Below are 23,673 nucleotides of genomic sequence, written 5' to 3' on the forward strand. Positions count from 1 at the left end.
AATTCAATGTTTGGATGCACTTCTTCGGTAACACAAAAGCGGAACACCAGAAGTTTGTAAGTCCAGCAATAACTGTGTTTAAGAGTTGAAGCCGGCCTGCGAAAGAGAGGGATTTGGTGGACCAGGCATTGAACTTGTTCTTGACTTTCTGAATCAGTGGAGCACAGTCCAGTAAGGTAAGCTTTCTTGTGCATAAAGGAACACCTAGGTAACGAATTGGAAGTTGACCACGGTTAATGCCTGATTCTGATTGTATTTGATCTATTTCAGCTGAAGTGAGCCCCGCGGAGAAGAAACTTGTCTTTGGGAGACTGATTGCTAGGCCAGAGACAGTTTCAAAATCCTTTAGGACCTGGAGAACCGATTGCACTGAGGACAGGGAACCATCAGTGAAGATCAAGAGGTCATCCGCAAAACATAAGTGAGTCAGTTTTAGACTTTGTCATTTGTGATGGTATTGAAATTTTCCTTCTTCTGCAGCTTTGTCTAGCATAAGTGAGAGGCAATTAAGAGCAAGGACAAAAAGATATGGGGAGAGAAGGTCTCCTTGCCTAAGTCCTCGCCGACTTTTGAAGTAGCCATGTACCTGACCGTTGAAACCAACTGTGAAGGAGGGGGTGCAAATGCAAGCTTGAAGCCACCGCAGGTAAAGTTCTGGGAATTCAATTCCCCACAAACAGCTAAATATGAACTCCCATCTGATAGTGTCAAAAGCTTTGGCTATATCCACTTTAATAGTGATACGCTTTGGTCCTTTTTCTTTGTGATAGCCATTTACTAATTCCGCTGTAAGAAGAGTATTCTCCACTAACAGCCTTCCTTCTATGAATGCAGACTGGTTTCGCTGGATCAACTCGGGGAGAACTGGTTTTAATCTTGCTACTAGCAATTTAGATATAACCTTGTAGAGGGTGTTTAAACAAGAGATAGGCCTGAAGTCAGAAATAAGAGAAGCACCAGGAATTTTTGGGATCAAAGCGAGCGTGGTGGCGTTGACTGACGAGGGGAGGAAAGAGGTGTGGAAAACTTTGAGGATATTTTCTGTAAATTCAGAACCTAGTATTCCCCAGACAGCTTTGTAGAAAGCAGAGGTAAAACCATCAGGCCCTGATGCCTTGTTTGCGTTGAGTTTGAACAATACCTTTGTTATCTCTTCTTGAGAGGGAATTCTAACCATTGAGTCTTTTAGGGCCGATGGACAGCGATGGCTTAAGAGACTTTGAACCCACAATGGCGTAACAATGAGAGGAGGCAAAACAGCAGGTCCAAGGATAGAACGAAAGTGATTTACTGCCATTCGACTCATTTCAGACGGGTCATCAACGAGAGCACCAAATGGAGTTTTAAAAGATCGAATTGCATTGAATGCATTTCGGAGTTGGGTGATGCGGTGGAAGTAAGCAGTGTTTAAATCTCCTTCCCTTAGCCAGTTAATACGTGATCTCTGCTTAAAGTAAGCTTCTTCAACTTTGTACAGCATATCCCATTTTTGGTGCAAGTCTCTCTCTTGTTGATAGAGAGCCGGGGAAGGGCTTGTAACGGCTTGTACCTACACATATTGAAGTGTAAGGTTAGTCTCTCTCACTTTGTTTTGTATATCCGAATAGTTCTCTCTAGAAAGTGTTTTCAAATCTCGCTTAAGCAGTTTCTGTTTTGCACTGAAAGTTGACAAATTTATTTCCCCAGGAGTCATAGTTCCAGCCAAAATCCAAGAAGTTTCAACCGTTTGGGTAAAGAGGGGGTGGTCTGTGAGGAAGTTGAAGAACTTGAAAGGGGTGGTCCCAGATGATGGAAGTAAGGCATCAAGGTTAAAAGGCAAGGCGAGTGATCCGAAAAATCAGGGGCGAGGAAGGTAGCAGATGAATTTGGGTAAGAGACAAGCCAAGGATTGTCAACTAATAATCTGTCAAGCTTTTTTGCTATAGGGTTTAACTGGTTCTTGTTTGACTAGGTGAAGAGAGGGCCATGGTAGCGCACATCAAAGAGTTCCATCTGAAGAAGACAGTCACGGAGCTCCACCATTCTGGAAGTTAAGTGATTTACAAGGGCACTTGAATGCTCCGCTGGGTGAGTAATCTGGTTGAAATCTCCTCCCACCATCCAGGGGAGAGTGTCCAAGTGATAGCGATTCTGGAGGCTTATTAATTCGCTCCAGAGTTCCGTACGATCTTCACTAAGGTTAGGGGCATATACGGCTGTAAAATAGAATCTATGACCTCCTTGTATTGTAGCTTCGCTTGTAATCATGTGACGAGACTGATGCATAACTTGAATTGATGCAGGAGACTTCCAAATGAGTACAATCCTACCATCTTCATCAGAGTCATGGTTTGAAGTGTAATTCCAGCCAGGACAGGTAAGGTTCATTACTCCGTTCAGGTTTGGTTCTTTAATATGGGTTTCAAGAAGGGCACCAAAAAGAGGCTTCTTAAGTGAGAGCCAGTTAGCAAAAGGCCGATGCTTGTCCGTGTTATTCAGACCTCCAACATTGAAAAAAATGGTTGTATATACATGGTAACCAGGTCGAAAGAAAAATATTTAATGTTGAGCCTCTCCCGGTAAAGGGAAAGTCTCAGGGTTAGGAGAAAAGATTGAAAGATTATTACGTGGCTCAGGGGCTAGGGGATAAGAGGCTAAAGGGACTTGAGAAGTTGGGGTATGGTGAGGGGAGGGTTGATTGAGAGGGACTAGAACGGGAGGATGCATTTCAGATAGCACCTCAAAAGGGTTATTGGTAGCGATACTGGGATGGGTCACGGATAAAGAGGGGGGGAAGAGCAGTCCATTTGGGTTGGAGGAGAAGGGTCGAGATGGGAGCGGGTCTTGTCAAGAGATACTTTCGGAATAGGAACCTCTAGGGTTAACTGTTTTGAACTGTTTGAGGTAGAGGTTGTGTTTGTGTTTGTGGTTGTGTTTGAGTTTTTGTGCAGGTCGACAGGAATGGAGGGAGTGAGTGATTGACCGACTTGAGAGGTAGAAGAAACTTCCTGAACCTTATCCTTAGAGTGAGCATCTTGTACAACCACAGGGCCTGTACCAGTGGTGCCTTTTTGATTTGTCTGCTTCTGCTTAGGGGCCCAAGTGTACGTGGTGGACGGGCAGTACCGGATGACATGGCCAATTTTTTTACAGTGAGAGTAAGTTGGTGGGATACAGGGGTACTCAACAGCGATGGAGATGATTTCACCACTCTCCCGGACAATCTCGACACTGGAAGGTAGAGGTTTTGTCAGATCTCTCTCCACTTAAACATGGGCTTCAGTTAGACTGACAAGGTTTCTGGTAAATTCGTCCATTTCTTTTGGCTCACCAACTAACCCTGCCACTAAACTGATCCCTTTCTTATGCATCAGGTCGAAAGGCATGCCCTTGAGATGGGCCCAAATAGGAATAGCATTCATATCAGTTTTTGTTCCACCTGATGAGTCCCACTGAGCAACCAGAAACATGCACTCACCAATGTACCAAAGTTTCTTCTCCAATACCTTGGTGCGGATGTATTAATTTGGCAGGCGAACAAGCATTGAGTTATTCAAGTGGTTGAGGTGAATTTTTAACCTTTGACCTCTACCCCACATGTGACTAAGGACGCTTTGTATGTGTTTGTAGGTTGGGAGCCGTCCTTTGAATGTGCCGATAGTGAAGTCTTTGTGAAGCTCAGCACCTTCATGGAAAACCGAGTCAGGTATAACACGACGTGGTTTCCCTTATGGAGAGTAGTCGATTGGGGCTAGACGAGTTAGAGATCTATCAGCTGCTTTTTTGAGCTTTTGTGCTAAAGTCGTTGAATCTTTGGTGCTAGGTATTGGCGGTTGGGTATTGGGTGGGAAAGGCAATAAGGGAGGGGAGGAGGCCACACAGGCTGAGATTGGGGTATTTGCACACGCGCTTGGAAGAGAGGGAACAGTAGAGGTTAAGGATACAGTTGGAGCAGAGGAGTCAGTGGATATTGAGGGGACAGTGGAATTTGGGATAGTGGAGACAACCTTTGCAATGTCAGCATAAGGAAGGGTTAAGGGGACAGTGGGTATTGGGACAGAGGAGACAGTGGGGACCGAGGGTACAGAGGGGATCGAGGGTACAGAGGGGACCGAGAGTTCAGTTGGAACAGAGGAGTTAGCGGATGTTGAGAGGACGGTGGAGGTTGGGGTAGAGGAGGCAACCTTTGCAATGCTAGCAGAAGGAAGAGTTAAGCGAGTGACCTTCGGTTGAGGGGAAGGAAGGAGGCTATCAATTTGAGCGATAGTACTAGTTGACACTGTAGCTAGGGATTCAGATCTAGGGTTTTCTTTCAGAGATTTGTAGTACTCATTGAGAATAGCTTGCGCTTGTGGATTGACAATCACAGGAGTTGACTTATGCTGGGCCTGGAGGGCAAGGATGACTCGCTCAGGGGTAATGTAATCAGTTGATGGGGAAAATGGGGAAGAAATAGAGGGAGAAATGGGGGAGAGGGGAGGGAAATCAGAAAGAGAAACAAAGGGTTTTGATCACGAGGATCAGGGGAAAAAGGAGGGGGACGATTGGAACAATCTTCAGCTTTAGCTGAAGCTGGATTTTGGCCGGAAAAACGATCTTCAGGGAACCAGCAGTTCACCATCTACAGTTCCAGAATTATCTTAATTCCAAAAAGTTGTTGGTCTTTCAGTTTTTTTTTTTTTCCAAGACTCGAAATTCATGTGACAAATCTCATTAGCTACTATCTCCATGGTGGAAAAAACACGAGTGATCTTCTTACATTATGCCAGGATGTAACTCCAACAACCAACAAAAAAAAAATACACAATGATCGTTAGAGAACAAATGAGGAGGCAACGACACACACCCACTCTCTCGAACCAAAGTCATACTTCAACATCCAAAACCGAGATCATCACAAAGGAATAAAAATAAAAATTAAAAACAAGCTTGTAAAGCATTTTTTTTTCAAATTTTATTTGTTATAGATAATAATATATTATTTAAAAGGAAAAAGCACATTTTAAACGTTTAAAGTGTCACTGAGTAGCACTTTAAACCTTGAGATTATTTTACTAACACTATAAACCTTTAAAATAATTTCACTAATACTTTAAACTTTAAAACTAACTTTCCTGTTTGCACTGTCATTATAAATGATGGAACAGTAATATACAGCAACATGAAATAGTTAAACTATGCTGGTTTGATTTAAATACTTGTTTAATTTATTTAATTTAATTCTTTAATTATTTACTACGATTGATAAAAAAATTAAAAAAAAAAACAAAAAAAATACATCAAATCCAAAAAATGAAGAATCAGAGGTATAAGGTTAAAACATTTGACAAATGTAAAATTGAAGACGACAACATATTTAGAAGATTCATTGTTTCCTAAGAGAAGTCAATCGGTTTGAATCAGAATCCAGTGGAGATGCATTTATTAAAAGGATTAATAATGTGAAAAGTAACATCGTAAAAGTTTTATCTACAATGAAGATGAATACAAATTATATTTTTCTCATTTTATTTATTTATAAAATTTAAATTTAAATTAACCTACTATAGTTTAACTATTTCGTGTTGACGGATATTATTATTCTGTTATTTTTTACATGAAAGTTATTTTTAAGGTTTAAAGTATTAGTAAAATCATTTTAAAAGTTCAAAGTGTTAATAAAATCATTTTAAAGGTTTATAGTGTTAGTGAAATTCTTTCAAGATTTAAAGTGCTATTCAGTGATACTTTCAAGGTTTAAAATGTGATTTTCCCTTTTTTAAAACATAATGTTATAAATTTATTTACTATAATAATATAATGATTATCAACTAATTTTAAGAGATATTCTGCCTAAAACACATTAAAATTTAAAATTTTAGTGGGATTAACTAAAAAAAAATAGCAACAAATAATAATCTAATAAATTTGAAAATTCATTGGGATTTCTCCTTAATTGTAACTATTTTTTTTTGTACATAACTGATAACTCTTAAGCCAATTTAAGAAAGTTAAAAGTTTAGTTTCTCTGTAAAAAGAAGAAAAAAATATATATTTTAAAGGAAAGAAAATGTGTTCTTAGGAGAGCAAAGATTTATTTACGCCAATCAGCAAAAAAAACAAAAGGTGATGCTTGTCGCACTTGTGTTCGTTGAGAATCTCAGGAGTCAGGACGAACCCAAATCTTCTTCTTCTTCTCGGAGCTGTATATAAACCATTCAATCATTTGAGCTAATCTATTCATAGGTTAAGTAGAGTAAACCCTTCTTCTCTTCTCTAATTCCGTTTCGTCTCCTTCGTTTTTTCCCAATTTCTCTGTCTGATTTTATACGAAATTTTCTGTTAATATCGAAGAATATTGAATACCAATGATTCAAAATTTCATCTTTTATGTGTCTGATTCCTCAATTTGATGTTCCTGTGATTTCTAGGGTTTTTTTTTGGTGTGAATTGGGTGTTCTTATGTAATGATTTTTATGGGTCTTAATTGATGATTGTTACAGGTATTGTTTTAAGGATTTGTATAAAACTTCCATTGCAAATTGAAAGGACTTAGCTTCCAAAAGGGTGAGTTGTGTAATCCAAAGATCACTTCTTCTTTTTTTACCTCTGAGACATTGTCTTCATTGTTATGTATCTTTAATTTTAGTTGTTCTGTTTCAGTTTTTCTAATTTGGTTGCTTAGTGTGTGTGTTCATCAGATTGTGTTAGCCTAGGTCCTTATCAGTTGATTTGTGGGATTGTCTTCTGGGTTCAGTATGTACACTTCGGATGTCGGATGCTCTTTAAGCTTTAAGTTCATGGTTCTGTCTTGGAGATGTTGGGAACCTTAGTGAGTGATATGGTTTCAATGTAGGAACCAAATGCGGTTTTCTTATAGGTTTAAATGGTCTCTAGCTGAGATATCATTCTTATGATGTGTGTCGATGCCTTAGTAAGATGAAACTGTGTAATGTGTTCATATAATGGTTAGACAGAGTTGAATTAGCTGTTGAATTTGAATTTATCTGTGATTCTTTCCAACTTGTCTCTGTTGTGATAATGATCAATATGTATCATTTCTAACTCCTGTGGTCCATTAATTCTGGAATCTTATGTCATAGTACTTTCTTCCAAATCCAATAAGGGATTGGGAAAATATGCCAAAGAAAGAGATGTACATTCTCTGGTCCAACATTCTTAAAATTGTCCGAGTCTTTGGATCCTTAGGTTTGTCTTTGGGTTTAGAATTTCCTTGAATAGAATTTAACAATTATACAAAGTCTTACACTGAGTTTGCATCATTGTGGACAATATCTTTGTTTGCTTTTCTGTTTTAGTGTTTTGATGGTTTATCAAGTTGCAAGGTTATAACAAATTTACCTATACTATTTTTGATGGTTTGTTCTCATGCTACTTACTTTAACGTGGTTAAATAATGATTACATTTTGTTTCAGGCATTACTAAGTTGCAATCTTTTTCAACATGAACAGCCAAAACCCTGATGATCATGTAAGCCATCTAGAATCTGATTTTCTTGAGCCGACAAACCGAATAATTTCTAGTCTCCCTCGCTTGAACTTTCATTCTTTTATCCTATTCTCAAACATAGGAGGACACAACGGTTGTGGGATTTGAGGTACCTTTATCACCGGTTTCAAGTTACAACAATGTGTATTCTGCAGCAGAAGATGAGACAAGAGATCCTCCAGCTGTACCGCCACATCTTCAACACTCTCAGTTAGGCAATCCAGGTAGCATGGAATTGGCTTCTGCGCCACAGAATGTCGTCCTCAACCATCTCTACATTGAAAACCGAAACGCCCCAAGATCTGTTGTAGCACTTGGTTTCTCGCATCGGTTCAGATCTAAGTTTGTCACTGTGGTGATTTACAAGCCGGTCCAAAGAAGAGGGAGCGCAAGTGTTTGAATGATGATGATGAATGCCTCCTTTGAAATAGTGTTGGGATCTTGCTGCTTTGTGGGTTTTTTTTATTTGGTATACAAAACTAGCTGGTCTAGACTAAATTTTCATATTCTCTTAACCGATTCGGTTTAGACGGTTTCTAGGTTATTTGATTGAAATCATCTTGGTTCGAAGTTGATACTGCATTTTTTAGGGCCAAAAAGCTGATGGACTTGGGCATTGTATGTTTGTAATAACTCCCTTAGATTGGGTTGGTCAACTGAGGTCATGTATCTCTCTTATTGAAGTTGTGTAGTATTCAGTTAGTGTTTACTCATATATAAATGTTCCATAAGGTACTTAAATCTTACAAGTTACAACAATCATAAACTATTTAAAACTCTACTTTAGAATTTTTGGTCAAAAAAAAAAACTCTTTTTAAGAATATGTTCTAATGATGTAACCCCTGTTTTAAAAATCCCCGTCTAGCACCGATTACGCCCCGTAAAATCGCTAGGCCCACCCTCTCCGCCTCGATTAATAACTAATCCCCGCCTAGCATCAATTATCCGATTATACCGTCTAATCCGATTACTTCCCGTTTAATTTTGTATATACCGATGATTTTTGGAGCCAAATACAAATCAAATATTTTTTTTGTTATTTAGACATTTAAATTAAGAGTTTATGATGTTTTACAATATGTATAAACTTTTAATTAAAATCATAAAAATGTTTTAAAAAATAACGTTTTCATGTGTTTACATAATTTTAAAGACCATCTTATAGTTTTATATTTTATTTGATATTTTTCTTTTCACATAAATAGAATTATACATATATTTAGTACTATATATTTTTATTTTATTATTATTTAATAAACTAACCCTAAAACTAGTCCCCAATTAATCCTCGTTTAATCTCTGATTTTCTCGCTAGGCGCTAGGCCCACCCCAACCGCCCTACTAGCGCCTAGCGATTTCTAAAACAGGAGATGTAACAAACGGTTAAAAAAACTATTTTGAGATCATAATAATTTTTTTTCTTTTTTGAAACAATATAATGATACTTTATATACAAAAATAAATACTAAAATTTTAACAAATGATCAAGCATATTATACAATGATTTAAAACACTGAAAACACAAAACAATGTAATTCACATAGAAGATAAATTGCATGCAAACTGAAATTGTTTACCTGGTAATTTTTAACCGTATTTCGACAAAAATAATTTGAGTTCAATGAAACCATAACTTAAATCAAATTCGAAGATATAAGAAAATAAATTCAAAATTTAACAAATAAATTAAAGAAAAAAAATTAAATGCAAAATAAAAGATTAAGAGATTTGTATTTTTTTCTTAAATTTTATATATCCTAACCAAAAGATGATTTTATAATTTGATACATAAAATGGCTACATTATGAGTTTTTCACATTTTTTTAATATACTAGCACTGAATTATAGGTCCGAAACTTATTTTGATCTTAGAAGCATCTTCATTGGACTTGTCCGGTAGGTTTGGGCATATTAACCGAATTCAAAACCTAAACCCGATCCGAAATTTCGGGTTAACCCAAAAACCCGAATCCGTTCGAACCCAGTACCTTTTATTGGTGTATCATAAACCATTTTGCCACTTTAGTTATTATGTCCTAATATGAAAACATTAAATATTTACCTCTCTCTCTCTATTATATATATATATATATATGTATTCTTAAATTTCTAATTGACTTATTTTTTCCTTTATCAATCAACCGAAGAACTCTAATAATCAATTTTTTTTTTATTATCTAGATCAATTTTACGAGAAACATGACAAGCAAATCTACAGAAAAAAGAGTGATAGTTTGTGGTATTTGAGGAGTGAGTGAGGTTGGAAACAAAGATAACATTGTTTTGGTTCTTGAAGTGGTGAAAACAAAGATAACATTTGTGTTCAAATAATTTGAGTTCAATGAAACCATAATTTGAGTTCAATGAATCATATCATATAATTTGCACAAATGTTATTAGATTTGGTAGGGGATTTAAAGGATTTGGTTCTTGAAGTGGTGGACATGAATGAACAAATCTAGAGTTTTTGGCTGAAGAAGTGAAAGATGAAAAGATAGAGACGAAAAAGAGAGAAGTAGAAGGTTTTTTTTTTTTCATGACAGAATAAGAAAGAATTTTTTTTACTTATGAATTTGGGTATACCCCAAATTACTGAACCCCACCTGATATTATAAAATACCTGATCGGGTTTTATATATGTACACCCAAAAACCCAAAAACTCGAACATCTAAACCTGAATCCGATCGGATAACTGAATGGCCAAGGCTATTATTGTCCGGCCTGCCAAGAGTTTATTTAGGGAATGTCTAAATCTACTTTTGTAAATTCGGTCTGATTTCTCATAGCACTAGACTAAATCCAAGTGATTCTTGAACAGGAGTTTGACACTTTGAGTCACAAAGAGGGCAAACCAAATTTCCGACCATATATCCAGAACTGAAATTAAGCCACACTTATTTCCTAAAACAAAATTGAACAAAAACTATGATTTACTACTATTGTTGGATTCCCTACCTATTTTTGGTATAGCTTTAGGGTTGTACAATGTTATTATGCGTTATGAGGTAAAAGTAAAAATAGCTATCTTTATCAAAAGGAGAAAAAAAAAAGTTTCTTAATCAACTTACGGAATAGATAATGCTACAATATTAACATATATCGCTTTCAAATCATATACCGTAGGTCCGTAATCTTTCTTTTTAACTCATGTGAGTCTTTTTTAATTCAATAATTTTGGTTATGCTCTTTATCTTTTTTTTTTTTCCCACTAAATCCTAACTTTTGTAAACTTATGCTAGCTTTTGTATTTTGTTCAACAAGTATATTTTCAGAAGTTTGGACACAGAAATTTGGCAGCCACATTGTGGCATATATCTTGGACACCTTTAAAAACTGACACACTGAAATTACTCGATATAGTTTAACTTTTTCATATGAGATATTTTTGTCATCTATATATACTTTGTAGTTTTCGTTTGTTTTAAGTTAAAAGGAAAAGAAAAATACAAAAAGTGTCTTTCATTTGATTTGTTGACACTGAAGACTGAACAGCCAATGAGGATTTGAAACGTTTGTATGTAATTAGTACTCATAGTTGGCTGGCTGACTCTGTGAATCGACATGTTTTGTGCTTCTCTCATTATGAGATTCCATTAGTACAATTTCTTTTCGGCGCATCAACACATTTGACATTTAGATTAATCGTTTTTTTCTTTCTTTCTTTTTCTGTGTAGTCTTTTTAATCCCAAATAAATAACTCTCTCGCGTTGAGTTTGGTGATGAGGTAAAATCCAATATCCGGAGACGAAAAATCAACAGTTTATTCCATTGTTTTTTTTTTGGTTAAAAATATAATATATTCCATTGTTGTATTTGACAAAACAAGATAGGAGAGAGAGAGTGGTTTATCCCCAAAAATATATATATATATATATATATATAGAGAAGAAGAGTGAATGAGGGGGACCAGATTGGGGTGATAGAGTTGGTCCATGGCTCTGACCATGAGCCCATTGATCACGTGGCAAGGAGTGTCTTACTGGTGCACTTTTATGAAGTAACCATGAGTGTCACGTGAGATACCATTGGGGCTATTGGTCCACCTCACCTCATTGGAGCCATGTCATTATACTTCTGTCTAGTTTTCTCTTAATTAAAAGTGGTGTATTTGGGTCGGAAAAATATCAATAAGTGTGAACTTAGAAAAATAACAATAAATAGAAACCATCTCATTTGTCTCAAGGAGGTAATGAACTCCGGGAAAGATATACTAAGGAATCGAGACCATTGCTAGCTACAATGCTACTAAATCTATTTTTTCGTTTAAAATTCTAAAGGATTTTTCAAAGGTCCTAAACGAGTAATAGTATAAGTATATAATCGCATAGTGTGTCATTGGTGCATGCTACAAGTGTGAAAGTATGAATCACTACTCACTCGGTTATATTTCTGTATGCATCGAGACATTAATTAGAAGTACATGTCACAAATGTGGGGTTATAAAAGACACTTTATTTGAGATTGCTTTCCAACGGTAAATGTCCAACAAGGTTAGACTCAAGGTGAATGTCCGAAAGGAGATGGTTAGCACCTCCTCGAGATAATTAGTATAAGAAAGAGTCCATGGCTATTGTTCATCCAATCTCAAATGTGGGTATTAGTCTTTGCTTATATTCACATTTATATAAAAGAATGTTTTCAAATTTTCGAAAAAGTTTTTTGCCGTATTCGAATGATGTTTCGCGTTTCGAAAAAGTTAATTTTTGTGCAAGTTTTGCAACTGATTATTTTTATTTTTTTTCGTATATGTCAGATTAAAGAAAGTAAACAAAAAAGTTTTAAAAAGAAAAAATAATTGTTGTGTTCTGTATGTAGGGGGAAAAAAGATGGTGGCTAAAGAAATCATGAGGGTTTGATGCGAACACGTCACACCAAGACCAAGTGGCCAACAACTTGTTCACAAAATCTGCACCTATCTACTTCAAACTGTACGGACTTGGGTCCCTTTCAGGTGGACTGGGCCTCATACGAATCTCCCTTTGTTTTTTTTTCAGATACTTTCTAATAATATTTTGGGCAATGAAATCAAAGATAGAAAAAATATGGAATTTGATGTCATGCGGATATCCACTAGATAAGATCTGCTTCCTTTGAATTATAATTATTATAATCTGCTTAGACCATCCACAATGGTGTGGGACTTTTTTTGGTCCCCCACATTTAATACTAATATTTTGAGGGTTTCTTATTTTTAGTAGGAGCATTGGTGTGTATTTGGGTTTAGTCCCCAAATAAAATAATATTATTTTGAAAGTTTAAAGATTAATTATTTAAAGAAAGAAAAAACAAAAAAAACACCAAAGAAACATAACCTAAATCATTTACCCTAATTCAATATCCCTAAATCAATAACCCTAATTCAATAACCCCAATTAATTAGGTATTGAAGATTGGACCAGCTTCGGATGCGACAGAAGATCGACTTCGTTAATCTGGCAAGATTTTCCGGTGAAAAGAACAGAACGTCGTGGAGGATCGAATCGCCTTCGTGGTCGCCGTCAAGAGGGAGAAGAAAGAACTCGGGATGATTTTGTCTCCCGAATACATTTTTTTTAGACCTAGCTTATTCGAGAACAAATCACATGGCTACACGTGGCGAAGAGGACGGTAAAAAAACGTCCCCAAATAAGAACCGTTTTTCAGATATTGGACTTTTTTCATTTAAATTTAAATCCAATAAATATTGGGGACGGGCCAAATCCACGCCATTGTGGATGGTCTTAGATTATGAACTAAAAGTTCTGATCATTTTTGAACAGGGGGTGCGCGTTGGGGGGCTAATCGGAATATGCTTTATACTAAATTTAATAGATTTAAGTTGGTGTTGTGACCGCTCCCTCATACCATTGGTTAGGATATTAATTGTAGATGCCAATATAACAGAAGATTTCGCCGGTGATCTAATTAAACTTGCATTGATAACTTACTTTGCTAACGAACATGCTATTTAATTTAGAAAGTTAATTCTCAGCGTATGATTTATTTGTATTCCTGTTTGCATTGATTTTTTAAAAATCTTATGTGACTTTTTTTTTCCTCTTTTCGTTTATCTATAAGATTAGATCGAGTCCTCAATTTTATGTAATCATTTAAAAAAAAAAAAATTACCATCAAGTTCGTACTCAACCACATGTGGTTAATTATGTTAACAGTTTTCTCCCAAATTGGCTTGTTTGAATCAATTCTTTGTTTTCTGTTGTTAAAAAAAAAATCTTTTACCATTAATATTAATGAAGAAAAAATGAATTTAGAGTTCAAAAATAGCAATATAAATTATTTAACAAAATTAGTTGATAAAAATACCATCAAAATGTCATGCGTCTTATTTGTAATGGGAAAACCAAACAAATTTTTAAGAATTATGAATTCATGGAAGTGAAATTTAATTGATTTTGAGAAAGTTATACCAAATAACAACGATCTTGTTTTTTATCCACAATAAATTTTCTAGGGACAAATTTGTTGAAACAACAAAGCTATGAGTGTTGTCATCTTCTTATCCCTTTTTGATGTTTAGGTTAAAGAGATTTCTATTACCGACCATCTTGCTTGCTCCTCTATAAGATTGCTCCTAGAAAAATCTCCTAGACCGGATGGTACATGACGTTATTTTATCTACAGTTTTGACATATCATTAGATGTGATATATGGTGGTCTTTGCGATAGTATTTTAGGAAAAGATATTGAAGAACAGTTGAATATAGGAAGTGTATATGTATTTTGATGACCAAAAAGAAAAGGAAGTATTGAAGAACAGTTGAATATAGGAAGTGTATATGTATTTTGACGACCAAAAAGAAAAGGAAGTATATATGTATTTTCAGGAATGCCTATATCTCGAATAATGTTTTGATTGCTAAAAAATGTTTCATGGACGACAAATAAACAATGCATGTCTAAGAATTTACGACGGTGAAAACGTATATAAGTGAATTTTATGGCGAATGGCATTTCGAAGACAACTTTACTAGATTTACGTATTAATGAAGGAGTAATAAAATATCTCTGATAATATTTTGATTGCTTAATAGATATTTCATGGATTGACAAACAATGCATGTCTAAGAATTTATGGTGGTGGAAACGTATATGAGTGAATTTTATGGCTTTTTGATGGCAACTTTATTAGAACTAGGTATTAAAAAAGAAAGAGTAATGCAAATGTATTTAGGTATTACAGAGAGATAATTTAGTTTAAGGAGTACTCAGTTATGTGTATTCTTAATATTTTTAATTTTAATTTCCTGAGATCTGAGTGAGATTCGATCCAAAATTAAACACAATGACGTAATTCGGCTAGTGCGTTTTGATAATTATAAATATATACTATGATATTGTTTGTGTTGGTAGTCATAATAATGCTATCTTTACCCTAAACCAAGTAACCTTTATCAGATAGATAGATAGTGGACAATTATTTTATGAAATAATCCAGAGACCAGATCCTCGTAATAGCGTCAGAGAGTTCCTTGGGTTCAACAAAGTACTTCAAACCACCTGATACTGAAGAGTGAAGACCATACTTTTATATTATCAGTTCTACTTCTACTACATATACAATACAATATATTAATCTGGCTAAAGTTAATATTTAATATTTTTTTTTTAAAAGATTGGTAAGATATATTGATTTGCTTGTTTCTGCTATTTGAAATTAAGTATATTTTTAGTGGTTAGGTTTTATCTACATTAGATTTGGATCAATAAAGATAAAGCTTTTTCTTTCATTTAATTAAAAGTCGATTCAATCCAACTTTTTGCAATTTATATATATTACCGGCGATATGTATCAGTGAAGGCCAACCTCAAATACATGCTAGTTATCCCAAATGTTATATACGCTCTTGTATTTATTTAAAAAGCAATTTGTAGAAAAATTACTGTTTTATTTTTGATTACACCTCTTGTCAAACTGATTGTAGAAAGAAGAAAAATGTTTAACGAATGTTAGGGCTTATATGTACGTACAGGATATAGGTCCTTGTTGGTGTTAAAACTAAATGTACGTATACGTTTCTACGTAGAACATATAGAAACTACACCTTAAAGCTAATAATCTTTAAAAATAAGTGAACACCAACAATGACAAACTCTATGTAAATCTACATTTATATATTATGCAAATACATTTAAGGGGCATTCTCAAAAATGCCCTTTTTTCCATATCTCTTTTTAAAAATACCTCTTCATGTTGACCATTTTTAAAACTATCCCTCTTTATATACAAAATGACCAAATTACCTTTTTTGAGTGACAGCAAGAATGTACAGTCATCAAAATCGAAAATATTCTCCCGCCAAAAAAATTTCCCGCCAAAATTTGTTTTCCCGCCAAAATCGAAAATTTTTCCCGAAAAAATTATTTTTTCCCGCCAAAAAAAAAAATTTTCCCGCCAAAATCGAAAAATTTTCCCGCCAAAAATATTGAAATTTATACCTTTTAAAAACCTTGTAAATGCTTTTAAAAAACTTTTAAAAGCGTTTACAAGGTTTTTAAAAGGTTTTTAAACACATTGTAAACGCTTTTAAAAACCTTGTAAATGCTTTTAAAAAGCTTGTAAATGCTTTAAAAGGTTTTTAAACACCTTGTAAACGCTTTTAAAAACTTTTTAAAAGCATTTAAAAGGTGTTTAAAAACCTTTTAAAATTTTTATAAAAACTTTTACAAGGTTTTTAAAAACATTGTAAAAGGGTTTAGAAGGTGTTTAAAAACCTTTTAAAAATCCTTTTAAAAACCATTTGAAATTTTTTTAAAAACCTTTTAAAAACCTTTTAAAACCTTTTAAAAACCTTTTAAAAATCTTGTAAAAGCGTTTACAAGTTGTTTAAAAAACCTTTTAAAACTCTTTAAAAAATCTTGTAAAAGCCTTTACAAGGTGTTTATAAGGCTTTTATAAGGTAGAAACCTTATAAAACCTTTTAAAAACCTTGTAAATTTTTTTTGGCGGGAAAATTTTTTTTTTTCGAAATTTTTTATCAAAAGTTTTTTGACAAAAAAAATTTTGGCGGGAAAATTTTTTTGAAAAATTTTTGGCGGGAAAATATGTCGGAAATTTTTTGGCGGGAAAATTTTGTTTTTCTTTTTATTGAATAAAATAATTTTCATCTAAGGGTAAAATGGTCATTAAAAATTAAAAGAGGGCATAAATAAAAATGGCCAGAAAAGAGGGTATTTTTGAAAGTGGTATATCAAAAGGGGCATTTTTAACAAATTCTCTACATTTAATTAAACCGTGATTTTTTTAAGCGCATTTGTGTGTTACACCTTGCGTTGCAAAATCTACTTACTCAAAATAACTTTGACAGAGAGCACAAAACAAAATCATAAAATTCAACTTATGGGAACTTTTCTCTTTTATTTTATAATTTAGATCCCATATTTTTTTTTGAAATATATTATATAAAAATAAATTTGTGCATATATGTATATATATATATATATCTGTATTTGTTGTAAATTATAGGTTAAAATTTTAGATGATATAAAATGATAAATTATAAAACTATATAAATATATTAAAATAGTTAAATTATTTAATGCAAAATTATTAAGTGATTATCAATGGTATTTAACTTTAGGAGTGGAAACAAAGACCGTAAACAAATATATATATATATATATATCTGTATTTGTTGTAAATTATAGTTTAAAATTTTAGATGATATAAAATGATAAATTATAAAACTATATAAATATATTAAAATAGTTAGATTATTTAATGCAAAACTATTAAGTGATTATCAATGGTATTTAACTTTAGGAGTGGAAACAAAGACCGTAAACAAAAACATTAGATAATAACTGGTTACCGACCCTGATATTCGATTTGGTTTTCCTTAAAACTAAACTAGGTTTTGAATCCACGCTATGCGTGGGTTTATTTGATATATTTTGATGAACTTATATATAATTGATGACCTTTGATGAAATATTATTTTATAAACATTTTAATTAATATTAAGAAAAAAAAAATTTCAGATACACAAGTTTGAAAAATATAAAAATCAGTTGTGTTATAAAATCAAATCTGATCAAAAAAATCATGAATCTAACTCGACGTTCCGGTGAGACGGATCAAACTGGTGACCTCACATATCCTAAACCATTTCTTTGACCACCAGAAAAACAAAATAATTTTATAATCATGAATTTATTTCGTTTTCATATTTAATTGATTGCTACCACCTATGTTTTCATGTTTTTTATTCAATGTTTTCTTATTTATCATATTCTTTCTTTTCATTTTTATTGTCAAATTTTATGCTAATTATCCTCGTTACTTTTACCGTCAGGTTCTTCGTTATACTCTTCTTCTTCTTCTTTGTCAACTTCTTCACATTCTTCCACTGAAAAACATTTTTTCTTAGACTACTACACAACTTATTAACCCATAAAACTCCAAGACCAAAATCATTTATTTTTTCATAAAATTTGTGCAATCATTGATAATTTCATCCATATACTTATTCGGTTTTAGATCCACACATATTGAAACTTCTCAAACCAAAATCCTTGTACATATTTCTTTTATTTATATAGATTTTACTTTTACTTTTTTTTTTCTAAAATATCTTAATAATATAGATTATTACTATATTTCCATAAATGTTAATTAGTTAAATATCTAATTCTTATTGGTTGTTTTAAATCCTATATGGACACCTTTAGGAGTTTATAGCTTCAACTTTTTATTAGTATAGATATAATATTTTGAAATTTCTATGGAGGATAAGTAATTGTAATAATTAAAATATTCTGTGAAGTTTAAATATTTTTAATATTTGAACCTTTTAAAAGTTTCTATATTTATAATATTTTAAACTTTTAAAATTTATAAATTATAATTCTCTTAAAACCTTTTAGCTAAGAAATTTTAAAAATTTATAAATTATAATATTTTGAAATCTTTCTAAATATTATTTCAAATATTAATTAAAAGTTTAAAATATTATAAATATTGAAATTTCTAAAAGTCTTAGCTTTAGAAAGATTTCAAAATATTATAATTTATAAATTTTTAAAATTTCTTAGCTAAGACTTTTAGAAATTTCAATATTTATAATATTTTAAACTTTTAAAAGGTTTTGAAATAATATTTGAACCTTTTAAAAAGTTTCAATATTTATAATTTATTAAACTATTAAAATTTTAAAAATTATAATATTTAAAATCTTTTTAAAAGTTAAGAACTTTTAAAAGTTTCAATATCTATAATGTTTAAACTTTTAAATTTTTTAAATAAGATAATATTTTTTTGAAACTTTTTAAAATTTTAATTTTATCAAATAAAAACTGGATCAAACCGAATAAAACTTTTAAACTTGGACGCTTGATAAATCAAGCTTTCCTGCTCATTCGATGTTGGAAGCATATTAATCTTATTTATACTGGTTCTGAACCATTGTCTAAAAAAGTTCTAGCTGATGTGGGATATTACACGTAGTTCTTTTATTTCCATAAATTTAAAATTCTGTAAATTTAAAAAATGTTAATGAATGAGCTGTCAAATCCTGATAGGTTGTTTAAAATAATTATTAATATAGAAAATTCTGGAAATTTAGAAAATGTTAATTAGTGACATATCAAACCCCTATTGGTTGTTTAAAATCTTAGGTGGACAGCCTTAGAAACTTATAGCTTCTACTTTTATTTAGTATAACTAAGTTTTGAACCCATGCGTAGCTTATACGATAGTATAAAATTCCGATAGGATGTTTAAAATCCTAGGTGGACAGTTTTAGGAGGTTATAGCTTTTAGTATAATTAGTTTTTTTTTAATGATATTGATACATAATAATAATATGTATATGCTCCATGCTTTCCCTACGTGTAGTTTACGTTTATTAATTTACTTTTTGAATTTATAAAATATATATAATTCGCTGACAGAGACAAATTAAATTTGCAAACCGCCAATATTAAAATCCCCAACTTCGAGAGAGACACGTCCAGAATCAAGCACCACACCCCCATCTTGTTGTTTTCTCTTCAACTCTTACACATTTATAACAAACATATTATAATAAAAATAAAACCAATGAAAATGCATGGTGTTTTACATGACACTTGAGTACTTGACAGGTAAAGGATGTCAGATATTACCATATTTATAAACATAATTGACACACGCCAGAGCTACATGTTATTATGTTAGTCAGGATTTTGTAAATATAAAATAAACCTTATTTGTAAATTATAGATGTAAATTTTAATAATGTGTTGTATATGAAAAAATGTAGATGTCCAACTTCGACATGTAGACGATGTAATAATTTTCTGTGCGGGATTCTCTAATCGTTTCATTTTAGTGGACCATTTCTTTACACGTGAACTCTTTTTCGTATTCGAAATACAAAAGTTTAAGTTGGACCATTTTGTGTTCGTAAAATCTTTGTCTTATAGATGGTCGATTGGTTTAAAGATCATTTTGTGTGCATGTTTTGGCAGTATCTCGAATCGGTTTTGCGGACCTGAAGTTCGAGAAATGGAAATCACTCCACAAATTTAACGGGGAAAATACCAAAAAAAAACCCAAATTATTTTTATTTGGAAGTTTAATACTCAATGATTTTGTATTGGAATAAAAATTCCTCGTTTATTTCTTATATGCTTTTTAAATCATCATGGTATATTGATTTGTCGAATCAAACATCCGACTTAACAGACGTTAATTTGATTAACGAAATCTTTTAACCGGGTTAATTAAACCATACATGTGGGTAATTGGAGTTAAACGAAAGACGTTGTTGCTCTTAGTTATTTCCCGAAATCGATTTGATATCGACAAACCCTAAAAACCACTTTCCCCAATTTCTTTCTCTTTGTCGTGTGTGTTCTTCGCGAGTGATGAGTGAAGTCGTTTGATTTTGCGGATTTGGGTTCAATGTATTGAGCGTGCATTCTGAGATTATTGCGGAGATGAGGTATGTCGATTTCAGTTAATAGGGTTTGGGGTTCTCGATCCATCGCAATTTTGGGGTCGATTTCAATTTTTAGGAATTTTAGGGTTCATAGATTTTTGTATTTTTTGTTGGGTGGGTGAAATCCATTATTATATTGGGAGATTAGGGGTTGATTTGAAGTCGATTTCAGTTTTTAGGAATTTGTTTGTACTAATCGTGAATGTTTTATTGTCGTGTGTAGTGCTTTCGAGTGTTTGAAGTGCAAAATACACTTTAGAGGGGATGTTTCAATAAAGGAGCAATCATTCGTCTACATAGGAGGGGATTCAAAAGACATGTTAATAGATCCCGATTTGATGACATGGTCAATCTTTGGCGAGTTTTGCAAGGAGAATGAAGTGGATGGTGAAGTCGAAGAAGTTTGATATAAGCTTCCACATGAGGATATAAGTTCAGCAAGAGCAATTAGTAACGACAAAGATGATGGTATAAGGAAGTTGTGTCGTGAAGCACTTATTGGTGGTGAAGTCGATATATACATCGACAATGGGGTTACTGTACCAGCACCATTTCCTCTTTCAAATGAGGATGTTGTAGTTGAGGAAGACGAAATAGAGGCTGATGCTGATGAGGATGACCATGGTGATCGAGTAGAGGAAGGTAGGCATGATGATGGAGTAGATCCAGTAGAGGAAGGTAGGCATGACCATCCCGCAAGTGTCTAGTAAGCCTAAGTTTGACAAGTTTTACATTTATTTTGATGCTTTAAGCAGAACATGGAAGAGTTGATGTCGGCCTATCATTGGACTTGATGGGTCATTCTTGAAATGGGAATTGAAGGGTGAGATTTTGGCGGCTGTTGGGAGAGATGCAGATAATAGAATCTTTCATATTGCTTGGGCAATAGTTAGAGTGGAGGTCAATGACTCATGGGTCTGGTTTGTTGAGAATTTAAAGAAGGATTTAGATTTGAATTTAGGTAGTGGTTTGACGGTGATATCCGATAAGTAGAGAGGTTACTTAATGTTGTTGCTGACTTGCTGCCTAATGTAGAGCATAGGCATTGTCCTCGACACATATATGCCAATTGGAGGAAGTCACATGGAGATTACTCTCACGAAGGTTATTTCTGGGCTATTGCATATATTCCAGTAGAAGGAGATTATCGGTTTAATATGAGAGATTTGAAAGCTTATGATGAAGCTGCACATGATGATTTGCTGAAAATAGAACCACATACGTGGTGCAGAGCCTTCTTCAGTGGGCATTCTAGTTGTGAGGATGTTTGCAATAATCTATCTGAGAGCTTCAACCGAACAATCAAAGACGCAAGGAAGAAGCCAGTTATTAATATGCTTGAGGATGTTAGGAGACAAGCCATGAAGCGTATATCAAAGAGACGTGATAAGACTGTGAAATGTCAAACTAGGTTCCCACCTCACATAATGGGAATTGTTGAAGCCAATCGCAAACATGCCAAGTTCAGTTCAGTTCTCAAAAGTATTGAGAATGTCTATGAAGTGTTAGAAGGAAGTGGCAGCTTTGTGGTCAATCTTCTTCGTAGGAGTTGTGCGTGTAACCAATGGAATCTCACAGACATACTTTGTCCCCATGCAATGTATGTCATAACCGAGCACAATCGTGATCTAGAAGAGTAAGTTTGGTTAATTATCCTTTAAATTTTATACTTTGTTCCATTATAAGTGACTGACCAAGTCTTGTTTATCCTTTTCTTTTGTAGCTATGTGAATAGAAAGTTTCTGACAACTGTTTGGCAAGCCAACTACAAAGACAACATAGAACCTGTAAATGGAGAAAGATTATGGATTGGAACAGATAAAGAGGCTATTGAAGTGCCTGACAAAAGAAAAAAACGTGGGCGTCCTAAGAAGTTTGCTAGGATCAAGGAACCAGGTGAATCATCCAATCCGTCCAAGGCTACAAGGGAAGGACAAACCGTGACTTGTACAAATTGCAAGCAACCAGGTCATAATAAAGGCACTTGCAAAAATGTTGCTGTACAACCAGCTCCTACTCGCAAAAGGGGGAGACTGAGTAAGCGACTGGTAAGTTTGATTTATTTGTTTTTTCGTTTATTACAGCTTTTTGTTTGTAATATTTTAGCGTTTGCTTAGGATAATGATGATCCATGGAGCATACACAATGCACCAAAGAGGTGGCAGCAAGCTCAAAGCCAGTCCACTCTAACTGTTTCTCAAATCAATCCACAGAACAACCACAACATTCAAGTGTTCCTGCAGCTGGTAGAGGACGTGCTCGTGGACGTCCTCCGGGAACTAAAAATGGTGAAGGCAAGGGTCGTGTCAAAGCTCGGGGTAAAGGTCGTGGAAAAGTATCAGATGAAGCTCCTAAACTGCCAGTTTTCTTAATGTCTCCATGGACTGACAAAGTCTTTGATGTTTGGCAACCCAAAAAAAACTAAGTTGATGTGTTCTATGTTCTTAATGATTAGGATGGTACGATGATGTCTTTAGGATGATATTTTTGTAGGATCCTTGTCTTTTTTTTTTGTGGGATCCTTGTAATGTTCTCAAACATAACGGCTCTTTTGGATCAATGGTACTGATTTTTAAGAAATTTTTGAAGTGCAAATAACATCAAACTTAGATTAACCATACAATAGACTAAGCAACAACAACAACAATATCAAACAACAACAACAACAACCCATTATAGCATACTACTTTCCCAATCCAAGTATCATCGCAATTACCACAATGAATCCTCCCCAAGACAACACAATGAACTGTCAGAGCATTTTCTCTCTCTCTCAGTAGCTGCCATAACTTCATTTTCAAGCTGATTCTTCTCTTGCTCGTATTTGTTGACTAACCCACTATGCATCGTCGTCGTCGCAACACTCACACCATGCTCATTCATGGCCTTTAGAGATTCTTTAAGCACTTTTATTTCATCTTTCTGATGGCAAATGTCATCTCTAGCTTCTAATAAGCTAATCTTCTGCCATCCATACGGCTTTCCTTCATCTGCCCAACCAAAGAACCCATGAACAACACATCTGTAGAATCTTCTTCCTGGATTATCGTTTGTCTATGATTTTACAACGGTCGTTGCTTTTCCACAATTGCAGATAGGACCACCAGACCATCTCCCTGAATTTGCATCATACCCAGAACTTTGACTCGACATTCGCTCCATTTTGGGGGACAAAGAGTAAGAAATTTGGGAATTTAGTTTTTAGGGTTTGAGCAAATCGATTTGGGGAAAATAACTAAGGGCAACAGTGTCTTTCGTTTAACCCCAATTACCTACGTGTTTG

General features: G+C 33.8%; 1 protein-coding gene and 1 pseudogene across 3 annotated transcripts; one reads left to right on the top strand and one right to left on the bottom strand.

The window, feature by feature from the left end:
- Positions 1 to 6,029: 6,029 nt before the first annotated feature.
- Positions 6,030 to 8,209, top strand: LOC104786922 (SNF1-related protein kinase regulatory subunit beta-3). Of its 3 annotated transcripts, none has more exons than XM_010512399.2 (4): positions 6,031 to 6,214; positions 6,462 to 6,525; positions 7,396 to 7,450; positions 7,551 to 8,209. In XM_010512399.2, the coding sequence occupies exons 3-4, from the start codon at positions 7,424 to 7,426 to the stop codon at positions 7,866 to 7,868; spliced, it is 345 nt and encodes a 114-aa protein (XP_010510701.1). In that variant the 5' UTR covers positions 6,031 to 6,214; positions 6,462 to 6,525; positions 7,396 to 7,423; the 3' UTR covers positions 7,869 to 8,209. The 3 variants fall into 3 exon arrangements, with proteins under 3 accessions (XP_010510702.1, XP_010510701.1, XP_010510700.1); XM_010512398.2 differs by having other exon boundaries at positions 6,031 to 6,204; XM_010512400.2 differs by lacking the exon at positions 6,462 to 6,525 and having other exon boundaries at positions 6,030 to 6,204.
- Positions 8,210 to 23,073: 14,864 nt separating this feature from the next.
- LOC109132856 (uncharacterized) lies at positions 23,074 to 23,543 on the bottom strand (annotated as a pseudogene).
- Positions 23,544 to 23,673: the final 130 nt, after the last annotated feature.

Source organism: Camelina sativa, chromosome 5, assembly GCF_030686135.1.
Source record: "Camelina sativa cultivar CO46 ecotype springtype chromosome 5, ASM3068613v1".
NCBI lineage: Eukaryota > Viridiplantae > Streptophyta > Magnoliopsida > Brassicales > Brassicaceae > Camelina > Camelina sativa.

Excerpts from the sequence above, each read along its gene's own strand:
- LOC104786922 (XM_010512400.2), top strand. The coding sequence starts at position 7,424 with ATGAACAGCCAAAACCCTGATGATCAT. Across the intron at positions 7,451-7,550 it reads GCCAAAACCCTGATGATCAT|GAGGACACAACGGTTGTGGG; the intron begins GTAAGCCATCTA and ends TCTCAAACATAG.